The following is a 13,257-nucleotide window of genomic DNA, read 5'->3' as shown; positions in this document are numbered from 1 at the left end:
GCACGCCTTCAACCTTATAATCTTGGATTCTACTCCTCAACCTGCTACTTCAGATCTTCAATCTTAACACCAACATCCTCAACAATCTTCTTTGCATGCTTCCTCAATTTTTCTCATCATCCAGGAGCTTCTCTAGGCTCCTATCAGTCTTATTAGTATCAGACTTCTCTATTTTTAGTCTCTTATTTTCGGGTGTCACTTTGGTGACATTAATGTCACCGTGCCATTGCATCTGGGCCGCACATTGTCATTGCCATTGCATCTGGGCCACGCAACACATCTAATGTCACCCAATGTGTGGTCCAGATTTAATGTCACCGTGACATTAATGTCACACAAGTATTTCCCCTTATTTTCAGAAGACATGCCATTCATCTTCAGCTCCACGCGGCCAGCTTATACAAACGTTTTTGACGGTCATCTTTGTCCTTCTTTGCCAATTGCTCTATTGCTGGTTTGTGCTCAAATGCTGTCTTATTTTCTCCTGGAGTTCGCTGGATAGTACACGCGCCTTGGAGAAAATAAGACAGCAATTGAGCACAAACCAGCGTCACCAACATATATCATCCTCTCTTCATTCTCCATCTTATCACCAACTCGTTGTAACCATTGGCAATATTCCACAATGACTTCGACGCTTGTACTACAGTGGAAGTGAACTTCGAAATATGCTTAGCCCAATCATCCGGATTAGGCAAGTTCACCTTCGCTCTGCCTCAAACACCACCATACTGTTTGGTAAAATCATTATCCACGACAGGTTCATAATTCAACTGCTACGAGGACACAACTATATTGGCGAGAATAGAAGAACTCCGAGGTGGAATCGAAGTAGAAGCAGCAATACCAACAAATGTGCCAAGGATGGAAGTCGGCATGGTCAGCCTAACACCACCAACAACCACCTCGAGAACCTGATGAGATGAGCTAACAATAACACAGAATTGGAGAGCATAATCTAAAATTGCACTTAAGTTTTATCCTATAAAAAATTAGGTGTCTGAAACATTTTTGCATTATGTAATTGCATCCCTAAATACAAAATATTGATACATACACGACACCATATGTATTGTTCAGTGAATTTAATCGGTGCAAAATACCTTTTTATTTCCATTTTTTAAAATATAGAAATGAAAGCTATTAACTTTGTCGATACCACTTAGTATGATAAGACTTTGTTGTTCATGCCAATACCTTTGTCGATAATTATTTTAGACTGGACCAAATAAAAAAAGAGTAAATACTCGATACGTTTGACTGAGGATTCAAATTTACTCCATCCAACTTCATCTATTTTTGTTTTGTTTGTTAAAAGACATGAAAAGTGTTATGACATAAATTAAAAAGAGCAAGATGAAAGATAAGAAGATGAACAACTTTTGTATTTTTTTTTAAAGAATGAACAACTTTTGTGTTGTTATGTTCACAAGCGCGTCTTTACAATTAAACATGAATCTTATTTACAGGACACCCATAAGTAACATGAGTCTTATTTATAGGATACAAATAAGTAAATAAAATATCAAAATGTAATTAATGATCTCCGACAATCATATAAAAAAAAACTTTTGTAAGAGTGTAGAAGAAGTATGGACATCCAATAACTTATTTATTTTATTTTTTTGGTAAAAAAAAATCATAATTTTATTTCCCATTTTTTAATTGATAAAAAAAAGTCACCTTTTTTGTAAAGAAAAAAGTCTCCCTAATTCATCATCATAGGAGACGGTTAAAATACGAAAATAAATAACTAGAAAACGAGGGTGAACGAATGAGAATAAAACTCAAAGGAACTGTTGAAGATTCAATCAGAATCTTTACTCACCACAAATTCTGTTTTCCTTCATCTCCAAATGCAACTAATTTCCAACTCTTTATTTGCGTCGTGTTGTGCCGGCGATTCTTCTGTTACAATGTCAACTTCGTGACGCAACCGAATTATTATATTTGTGTATATATAAATAAATAAATATCTACTCATAAACTGGATCGAGAACTTCAACCAATGGCTTCTGTAATTACTCACCCCGACGAAGAAACGCCCTTAGTTGTTGCCACCGATGAATCACCGATTCAACTTCAACCGCATAAAAGCCACACAAGAGATGTTCATATTTTGAGCATAGCGTTTCTTTTGATTTTTTTAGCTTATGGAGCTGCTCAGAATTTACAAAGCACTCTCAACACTGTTAGTAGTTTCTAACTCAAGCACCATCGAATGAAATTGAACCGTTAATTACTATATTATTAAACTTGATTCTGAATTTGGAGGCTAGTGGTGAATATTTGTGAATTTCTGTGTTTAGGAGGAATTGAATTTGAACTATTAAATTACTGTATTAGTAAATTTGATTGTGAATTTGGAGGTTAGTGGTGAATAATTGTGAATTTGTGTGTTTATGAGGAATGAACTCAAACTATTAAGTTACTACTGTATTTGTAAATTTTATTTTGAATTGGGAAGCTAGTGGTAAATATTTGTGAATTTCTGTGTTTTTGCAGAATAGAATTGAACTATTAAGCTACTGTATTAGTAAACTTTGTTCGTGAATTTGGAGGGTTGTGGTGAATAATTGTGAATTTGGGTGTTTAGGAGGAGTGCAATTTGAACTATTAAGTTAATGTATTATTAAATTTGATTGTGAATTTGGTGGTTAATTTTGAATACATAAATGATATTTGTACAACCATTTTGTGACAATTTTTAAACAACTTTCTCTCTCATACTTGCATAATATTCTTACTCTCTCATCCTTTTTCTCTCTCCATTGTTTTTGACCAATAAGAAGAGAGAGAAAGAAGGTTGTCATGAAAGTTGTACCAAATGGTTGTTCAAATATCATTGCTCTTTTGAATAATTGTACATTTGTGTGTTTATGAGGTATGAAATTGAACTATTAAGCTACTGTATTATTAAATTTGATTGTGAATTTGGTGGTTAGTGGTGAATAATTGTGAATTTGTGTGTTTGGAATTTTTCAGGAGGAGGATTTGGGTACAACTTCGCTTGGGATACTATATTTGTCTTTTACATTTTTTTCTGTGTTTGCTTCTTTGGTGGTGCGGATTCTCGGATCCAAGAATGCTTTGATTATTGGAACATCTGGTTATTGGCTATACGTGGCTGCAAATTTGAATCCTAATTGGTAATTGCGATTGTCAGCTATCTTGTTTTTCTTGTTCATGCACTGTTTGATTTTGATGAATTTATTTTAACAGTAAGATAGATACAATGATTACAAATGCAATTGTGAATTCATGATTGATAGATATCATAAAAAAAGAAAACAAGTTGTAACTAAGGAGTCGTTTGTGAAAGCATTAAGCATCTCTCTAGATAAGCCGCAAAGTAGAAGAATTTAGCATTTTTGAGTTATTTTGGTAGCATATGATTAGTTAATTCTAAATAGGATTATAGGGAACTTATTTGGTGCAAAATATGCCCCTAATCAACAATTTGATTGAACTCTTGTTGAATCTTAGACACACCAGACAGTAGTGGCTGCAGAGGCTTGAAATAATTATATTATATTTCCCTATTGAACTCTAAGCATCTCTCACATATATATTGTAATTAATTATGTTTTGGGATTCATAAACAATATTTTGATTTTGGTTTAGGGTAATTTTTTTTGCTCTTACAGTTTCTACTAATTTGTGTTCGGCCCCAACAGTTTTATATTGGGGATTTTCATCCCTACAAGAGTATAAATTCACATTCCTTTTCAATTATATGAGCAGTATACCTTGAAGTTTTTGTTCATCAAAATGAAATTATACTTATATTCTGTTGAAATTTGGGGCCTAACTCAGCCTTACAAAACCAGCTTGTAAGGTGAGGAGTGCTTCCTCTTTATAAACTCTGATCAATCTTCCTATCTAACCGATGTGGAACTAAATCCACCCCCTCAAAGACAAGCCAACATAAGGCAACTAGGGGCAGATCGCAATTAAGGTGGAATTACCAACACACCTCCTATCGCAATTGAGGTGGGATTTTCAACATATTCCATGAAGAAAAACTAAGAGAAACTATTAGGAAAGACCTGGAGATCAATGAGTTGGACCAAAATATGGTCATGATAGAACATTATTGGGCAATTTGATCTATGTAGCCGAACCCACTTAGTGGGATAAGGCTTGGTTGTTGTATTCCATGAAGGGTTGCCCCCTGTAGGTTTACTTATTAAGGTATTAGTCCCCGAGAAATCATAATCTAAATCAAAGACAACTCCAGGGAGGCAGGGACCAATAAATGTACCTCAAACTTTTTATTTGAACGTTCACCATCATTTATGGTCGCTTATGCTTGTTCATGGTTCTGCTGCTATTTCTGAGCATCATTTCTGTTTTACTTCATATGCATCTGTATGGCTATAAAGTACTAACTTATTATGCATATGCTTGACCATTTAGTGACTGTTGTTCAGGTATACACTGGTTCCAGCCTCTGTGTATCTTGGGTTTTGTGCTTCTATAATATGGGTTGGACAGGTACATACATGTTGAAGTTCCACAATTCCTTCATATTGTCATTAGTCTTCCATATCTTTACTGATTTTAGTTTGACCTTTCAGGGAACATATCTAACTTCCACTGCACACAGTCATGCTATAGATAACAATCTCCACGAAGGTGCAGTAATTGGTGACTTCAACGGGGAATTCTGGGCTGTGTATGCACTCCATCAGGTGAACATTTTTCATGTGCAGTAATTGTCATATGAAGAGAGGATGATATATGTTGGTGACTTCATTGTTTCTGTTTCTTTAATTAAAAAACTCGTTAGAATTCAAAATTGATTCTTTATTAAACCTGCTTTGCAGTTTATTGGAAATCTTATTACATTTGCTCTACTCAGTGATGGGAAGGTATGTGGTGGTTGGTCTTCATATTTTGATTATACGCTTATAGCCTTTTTGCTTTAGTAATCAGGTGATGATATTTTTCATGTTTACCTGTTCTTACGGGCAATTAGGATTGAAATATTGCTCCTTGTGAAAGAGAATAAAGCAAAAGTTTATGTTTGACAGAAATGTTGGTCAAAATTTAATTGAGGCTGTTGAGCCTTGATATTTCTGTTAGAAAAGCAAATAACCTGTGATAAACATTTGCCACAACCCATGTTGTGGCTATAATTAACAAAAACTTTGTATTTTGTATCCATGTTTTTTAGTTATAAAATATAACAGTTTTAGTGGTTTGCCACAAAGGATCATGGTGTAGACGCTGTACTTTATTCTTTCCCTATTATCATTTTAATTTTCTTTACCGTGTTTGTTCAATATTTGGAAAGATTTTAATTTGTACAATGTGCAAACTTTTTCAAGGAAGTCTAATTATGAGTTGCGTTTTTGTTGTACCCGTCAACAATGAATTCTCATTTCACACGCTAACAAGTTTTGATTTAGAATGTTTTACATATTCTTCGGATTTGATTTTGTTTCTCATCACTGCAGGGGGGAAGTACCAACGGCACCACTTTATTGTTTGTTGTATTCCTTTTCGTTATGACTTTTGGTGCAATACTAATGTGCTTCCTGCATAAACGATTTGGTAATAGTAAAGAAGGATACAAGAATTCAGAAGCCGATGTTGTTGAGTCAAAGTCCCTTAAGTCTTTATGTAAATCACTCACAAGTGCACTGTCTGATGCGAAGATGTTGTTGATCATACCCCTTATGGCATATTCTGGTCTACAACAAGCATTTGTATGGTAATTTCATATGAATCATAAGTTATCTTCCTTGTGATATTCCAAATATTGCTCTTTGAGTTCTTGTTTTCTTTCCTTTCTATTTTGTAATGTCAGTTAATAAAATACTTTTTCACAGGGCTGAATTTACCAAGTTTGTTGTAACTCCAGCAATTGGTGTTTCTGGTGTTGGTATTGCAATGGCAGCATATGGGGCTTTTGATGGAATAGTAAGTATTGAGATGGAATGAAAAACTGTAGTTCCTTAGGTGGTGGTTCGAAAGTGACTTGACTACATCATGCTTGCGCGCATTTCTTTCTTATTTTCTTCTTTTATCTGTTTTTTCTTTTAATTCTTTAAATATGTCAGTGTTCTCTGGCTGCTGGTCGTCTCACCTCTGGTCTCACGTCCATTACATCGATAGTTTCTTTTGGAGCTTTTGCTCAGGCGGTTGCACTAATCTTACTTCTGCTAAATTTCAGGTTCGCAATATTCCTTATGTTAGGCTGACGTTTATGGATATTATTTTCCCCATGTAATTTCATTTTACCTATATTTTCTTTGGCACTCCTGATGCAGCATATCTAGCGGATTTCTCGGTACTTCATATATACTCTTTTTGGCTGCTTTATTGGGCATCGGTGATGGAGTTCTAATGACACAGCTCAATGCTTTGTTAGGAATACTATTTAAGCATGACATGGTACGTAAATGCAATCTACCCCTTTATAATCTTGAAGCTTTAGCTGAAATATGATGTTCTAAAATTCAAATCATGCCCCATTAACATGCTACCTTGCTTCTTTATTTGAGGTCGTCTTGTTTGTTAGTTATTTTGCTAGTTCATGTCTCTAGGCTGATTACATAGAAACAAATTATTCCATCGTTGGACATTCCCCATTATTTAATGTTCTTATATTGCATGTGCTTTATTAATTTCTACATAATTTCCTCTTTTACCAATTTGATCTTATGTGGTGCAGGAAGGGGCTTTTGCACAGCTAAAGATATGGCAAAGCGCTACAATTGCTGTCGTGTTCTTTTTGGCCCCGTACATTTCGTTCCAAGCAGTTATCATAATCATGTTGGTTTTACTATGCTTGTCATTCTGTAGTTTTCTATGGTTGGCTCTCAAGGTGGGGAATGCATCAGCACCCTCCACCAGTGACTGAATATAATGTTCCCTACCTGCTCTGTCCTCTTCGTTTTATGATCGCATTTCCTTCATTTGATTCAAGTGTGTAAATTGTAACAGTTATAATTTATTAGCTCACGTGGCTATTAGTTATTTACTGAAGAATATTCGGGATGAGTTGGAAGATGTTCACACAGTAAAAGTTCTCTCTCACATACAAACTATTTTGGATTATGCTTCTCTAAAGTAAGTAAATGAAACCTAAACATAAAAAAGGACCAAATTAACATATATATCAACATATGTAAAAAGGACCGAAGTATAATTTTTTTTTACACATTGTATATTTCTTTTCAAAAAAAAAATGGTCTATTTTTTAAAAATTGTTTTGGTCATTTAAATGGCTTTTGGTTAATGGAGAAGAAGGGACATGAGTGAGTTCTTTTGGTTACAAAAATTGTTTTATAATTCTTTTTGAGAAACTCAAATTAAGGAATTAATGGGATAAGAGACATATTTTATGTAACCAACAGAGAGAGAGAAAGAAAAAAAAAAAACTCTAAAATGCGCGTTGTGTGTAAATTGTTTTAAAAAAACAACACATAAACTTGAATTTTATTCGAAGGTGTGACTTGTTCTTGTGCACATGTAGTATGTCAATCAGATACCGAATCAAATTGGCATGCCTTTCAAATTTGTGCGGACAACATTGCATGTTGGAGAAGGTTTTGATGATGTTCACAATCGATTTTGAAGTAGATTTTCCTTAGAACAAATTACAAATGTGTTTCTTTGTGATAACGGCTTGAAGCAGTAGAAAAATATAACAACAAACTGTGGGATGATCAGTGGACTCGTTGGAGCAGGTCGAATGCCACACAATGAATTGGTTGCTTGCGTGACAGTGCATGTGAACGAGTATGCAGCAACCTGACAAGATTCATAGACATCAATTGGATGGCGAGTGTTCCTCCAGCTGGGTTTCAGGAAGTGTAATCTTTATGCGACAAAGTTCGTTGAATATAAGTGTGTTGGCAAAGGTACATGCTTGAGGGACCATGAAGGTTCTTTTAATTTGGCTCGACTGGTTCGGTGTTCCACGGACTTGAAGGCGGTAACTACAGCCGAAGCTTGGGACTGTTTTGAGTTAACAAATGGATTGTCACTTTGGAGTATACATAACATGTACTCTTTCATATGGATTGTAAACTAGTGGCAGATGATGTGTACAAAAACAATTCAAATCGTAAGAAGTATGGATCTATTGTTGGGGAATGTAAATCTTGAGTTTGTACAATAGCTTTTAGGTTGTTTTTGCTAGGCGATCGGACCAATGTTATTGCTCGTTCTCTTGCAAAGACTATTTTTAACACTATTCGCAATACTTTTCGTACTATTAATGATTGCATAAATTCTATTGATATGAGACTATTTGAGTAAATAAATTGAATTTTAGGAGCCATTGTTAGTTGCAACAATATGTATCTAGATATTGTGTTTCACACTCTCTTTCCATTTGATGATGCTGAAGAATCCCTTAATCCCAACATAATAAACATATAATCGACTATGGCCCATTTCTTTGACTTGTATAGGATCACATGTACAAGAGTCATTGTGGGGTGGAATAGAGTAGAGGATGTTGAGGTTGACAACGATCACTGTTAATATAAAATCTCAATGAAATTCCAAAAGGCCAAGTATTTGTGGGGCTAATATTTGCCACAATGAATTTTGATTTTTAACGATTTGACTTTGTATTTATAGGCCGAGGACACACCATTGGAGAACGAGCTCTGACGATGAGGGTGAGGCACTCCCGGGGAACTACATGTCAGTGGAGGCTATGATGAAATCTCTACGCGAGACAAGAATTTGGTCGATGAATTGAAGATCAAATTGTGGTTGTTTTCTTGGTAGGGTTGTTGCATGTTGGTGACTCACATGAAGGTTTGTGGATGAGGAAAGAAAATACAAATATGACTCAGTAGAAATGATTGATAAATTTTATGTAGAAAATGTTATTTTTTATTTTTTCAATATGTTGAATGCACAATTTTTAAGGTAAAATTTATATTTTAAACTTCTTAATAAGTGCCTCAGAGACACCTGTTAGCATTTCCCTGCAAATATTCACTATCTTTGATTTCAATAAAAAAATTAGTGTAATTTTTATGAAAATACAAACAATGTAAATCAATTTTATGCTAATATTGTCTACAAATATTAGCATTTCCCTACAAATATTCACTATCTATGATTTATATAAAAATTAAGTGGCATGAGCTCAAGTGGTAAAAGTTTGACTCTTTGCATGGTTCAAATCTCATTTAAGACTTATAAAATGATAATTAGTGCACTCAATTTTTTTTTGAAGGAAGACAATCATTGCATTTCATTAGCTAAAATTTGCCAAAAACATGTAGGTACATCATCAATAACATGGGGGCTAGGATTAGACAGGGCTGCTTAAGCTAACTCGTGAGCTACCTTATTTGCTTGCCTCTTGCTGAACTCAACATGAGAGTTCTGAAATCCATATACTAGCAGATGTTTACAAACAGTGATAATACATCCAAACTCACTACTAGGGATGGGAATAGGCTAGGCCGAGCTAGGCTTTGCAAGGCCTAAGCCTTGCCTGCCATATTTTTTTAAAGCCTAAGCCTGGCATGCGGCCTGTCATAGGCCAACTTTTGAGGCCTGAGCCTGACCTTCTGAAAGCCTGATACGGCCTACTAGCCTGTTTAAAAGCCTATATCTTATGAACATCTTTAAATAAGCAATGTGATCTAAGTATAAATGGACTAGCGAACTAATAATTCAATTATATTATACTCTCTTTTGATAATTAACACGAAGTTTTAGGGAATTCAACTATATACTGTATCATATTTCTATTCTAGTTTATAATGATACATTTGTATATGTAAAAAATTAATGTATACTAATAAAGCTTAAATTATTGAAAAAGTTTACAAATTTATATTTTAATTCAAAGTACAAAATATAATATAATAATAAATAATATTATTCATATTACTTAAATAGGCCGGCCTAATAGGCTTAAGAGGCTTTTTGAGAAGCCTGTGGCCTGGCCTTTTAAGCTAAATAGGCTTAAAAAAAAGCCTAGGCCTTCTTTATTTGAGAAAAAAGTCTGGCCTGGCCTGGCCTGTCGTAGGCTAGGTCGTAGGCCCCTGTAGGCCGGCCTGGCCAATTCCCATCCCTACTCACTACTATCATCTAAACTAGAATTGACACAATCAACAATCCTTTTACAATCAAGAACAAAATCTACATTATCAAACTAGCTCCTCATCGTTCAACCCTCCTCCGTCGTTCTCGTCGGCGACTTTGCAAGGGACATGGTGGGTTGGCTTTCGGTTTCATGACGATTTGATCTGAGTTTTTGCTTAGATCCGGAGCTGTTTTGGTTCTCTTTCGCTTCATCTCAACGCTTTTTTGGTGTTGTCGTTGGGTGTTTGTTGATTCGGAGCTCCGTCGCTGCTGTTTCGCTGTTTGTCTTGTTCGTTTCTTTTTCTTTTTTTGTTATCTTTTTGCTGAGAGTTTGGGTGGCTTGGCTGGTTTTGGATTTTGTACGGGTATGTCGGGTGGTTTCGAGCTTGTGCCGTCAAGTGGTTTTGAGTTTGTGCCGTCGTTGGAGGTCTTCTGTCGTTTGTGTTTTTGGGCCGGTCTTTGCGTGTTTTCTTTCTTTTTGCAGGTTGCCGGACTTGTTCGTGTTTGTTGAATCGTCTTCGATGTTGTTTGTTTGTGTTGTATCCAGCTGTTTGTTGTGTTGTGGTTGTGTGTTACAGTTGTGTTTTGTCAAGGACTAGGGTTGAGGATGTTTTAGGTCTCCCTCAACCCTTTGGTGGTTCACTGCTATGCATTTTGGTTTGTTTTGTTTGTGTTTGTTTCGCTTTGTTTGTGTTTTAGGTGTTGTGTTCTGTCTCGGGTCTAGGGTCGAGGCTGTTTAGATCTCCCCCAACCTCTTGGTGGTTCTCTGTGTTTGTTTTGTTGTGTTCGTGTTTTAGGTGTTGTGTTCTGTCAAGGGTCTAGGGTCGAGGCTCTCTAGATCTCCCTCAGCCTTTTGGTGGTTCACTTTCTTCTCAGGGTCGATTTTTGTGTGTTATCGGGGCTGTGTTTTATCGGTGTTGTCGTATTGTTCCTTCGGAGCCTTGCCGCTGGAGGCCTCATGCTCTTGGATTAGGTTTTGGTTGCTAGGTTGTTGTTGCTCGAAAGAGCTAGGTGTGCAGATGTTTCTTGTTGACGGAGTAGTCTTTTGTTGCACCCTAAGCCTTCCTGACTGCTCAGTTGTCAGCGGGTGCAGGTCTTTCACGATTTATCCTCCTTCTTCGTAACTCCTGGATCGTTCATTGTCGTAATGATCGTGGTGGCTTGTGGTTGTCTAGCTGAGGGTTGAGGTGTGCGCCGGTCTATTCAGGTGGTGGTGATGCAGGTTGATTTTGTGGCTTGTTTTGATATGTTTGTGTTCGAGCTGGTTCGCTTTGCGCTTCTGTTCCGCCTTTTCTCTGTCTTTGGAATTTGGCATCAGGTTATTGGTGGGTCGATTTTTTGGACAGGTTAAGGTGTTTGCTCTGGTGGTTCGTGAATTGAGGGGTGCCTTTTTGGCTTGTGTCAGAAGTCTTGTGGGTCGATCGCTTTTGATTCGAGGTCGGGAGCAAGTTTGTGTCTCAGGTCCTTTTAGGCTGTTGTGATGTCTCCTCCGATAGACCGGAACTTGAGTGGCGGTCGAAGCTGAACGTTTGAAGCAAAATCACTATCGGGTGCCTAATTGGTCACTGTTGGCGGTGTTGGTTCTTTGAGGAGTTGCTGTTAGGGGACTCAGCATTTTGAGGGTGCTAGTGGTTTTTCTTTGGGGTTTTTTTGGTGTTTTTATTTTCTCTTTTTGGCGTAATGCTTGGGATTTAATCCCCTTATATATATATAATATATTTTGCCATTAAAAAAAAAAACTGTTGATTAGAGAGTCAATCCAAAGTTGTGTGTAGCCCAACAGCTTCCCCCACATCTATATCACAAAGAAGGGCAAACCATTATGTTCTTGCAAGAACAAAAGCACCATCATCATCTCTAAGAGCATCCACAATGGTGAGGTCTTCACCATTTAAGACCTAGTACCTAATAGGTACTCTCATTGTTGGAAATTTTTTTAGGGTCTTCTAAGACCCAGAGTCTAAGTTAAGACCCCATCTTTTCGTGGTCCCAACACACTTTTTTTATTAAAATAATATGTTAGTGGTGGAATGTAAATGAAGAAGAGTTAGTTGTAGGACCCATTTAGACTTTTTGCAAGAAGGTCTCCATTTGAGTGAATGAGTACATATTAGGTAATGTTATTAAAGAATAATAAAAAAGTTATGTATACAAGTGGGACCCGTTTAAGACATTCAAATTGAGGGTCTCCATTGTGGATGTTTTAAGACACATGCCCAAACCAACCCTGTTAAGAGAAGTGGAAAATGATACATCAATGTTGCATTTATACCTGCCATATATCTAGAGCAACATGTTTTTCCATGTTATACAACAATTTTAAAATGTTGTACCAAAATAATGAAATTTCACGAGATAATAGTACAATATTGCTAGCCTTTAATCCAATTCTTTATTAAAATTAAGGTCAAATAATGGTTTTTCCAATTTACCACTTTTAATTGTTTCTTCATTTATTTTTTTAAATCTCAACTTTGCAATTTTATAATTATTTGCTTTTAGACTTTCATTACATCAAATTTTTAAATTAAAAATAACTTTACCTCTTAAAAATTACAAGAATTTTGATTTATCCCCTGTCATACTATCTATTTCGAACCGTCATATTTCACATAGGTCTAAAAACAAATAATCTATAAACTACAAAGTTTCTGAAAATAATAATTTATAAGGATAAACCAAAATTCATTTGAAAATACCAATGTTTTTCCAGAACTAAAATTTTGGCCACCACCAAAAAGAACTAAAATTTTGGCTTTTTTTTTTTTGTCAAGAAAATTTTTGGCTTTTACTCTTGTGAAGAAAAATAATGGCTAAAGTGCACTTTTCCCCCTTAACTTTCAAAAAGTTGCGATTTTGGCCCCCTAAGTATGAAAACTACAATTTTGGCCCCCATGCTTAGGGAAATATGCTCTTTTAACCCCCTAACATAAGGGAAATGTCTTTTGACCCCTTATCTTTTCAAAATGTTGCGATTATGGCCCCTTATCTTTTAACCCCCTTATCTTTTTTTGGACACGTGTCGTCTTCTCATCAGTTTTCAAAGTTAGGGGACCAAAATTGTAGTTTTCAAAGTTAGGGGGCCAAAATCGCAACTTTTTAAAAGATAGGGGGAAAAGTGCACTTTAGCCAAAAATAATTTGTTTTGATATTATTAAACCCTAAAACCCTAATTTCCCTGCCACT

At 35.9% G+C, this 13,257-nt stretch overlaps 1 protein-coding gene across 1 annotated transcript; it reads left to right on the top strand.

Annotated features, from left to right (window-relative positions):
- Positions 1–1,776: 1,776 nt before the first annotated feature.
- Positions 1,777–7,036, top strand: LOC146910384 (UNC93-like protein 3). The gene is made up of 10 exons (XM_085723129.1): positions 1,777–2,191; positions 2,986–3,149; positions 4,434–4,497; positions 4,581–4,694; positions 4,830–4,874; positions 5,463–5,719; positions 5,838–5,928; positions 6,069–6,181; positions 6,279–6,402; positions 6,683–7,036. The coding sequence occupies exons 1-10, from the start codon at positions 2,009–2,011 to the stop codon at positions 6,869–6,871; spliced, it is 1,344 nt and encodes a 447-aa protein (XP_085579255.1). The 5' UTR covers positions 1,777–2,008; the 3' UTR covers positions 6,872–7,036.
- Positions 7,037–13,257: the final 6,221 nt, after the last annotated feature.

The sequence above is a fragment of the Medicago sativa genome, chromosome 7 (assembly GCF_051527215.1).
Source record: "Medicago sativa cultivar Bolivia chromosome 7, Bolivia_mono, whole genome shotgun sequence".
Lineage (NCBI taxonomy): Eukaryota > Viridiplantae > Streptophyta > Magnoliopsida > Fabales > Fabaceae > Medicago > Medicago sativa.
This window is presented reverse-complemented; position numbering and strand designations above follow the sequence as displayed.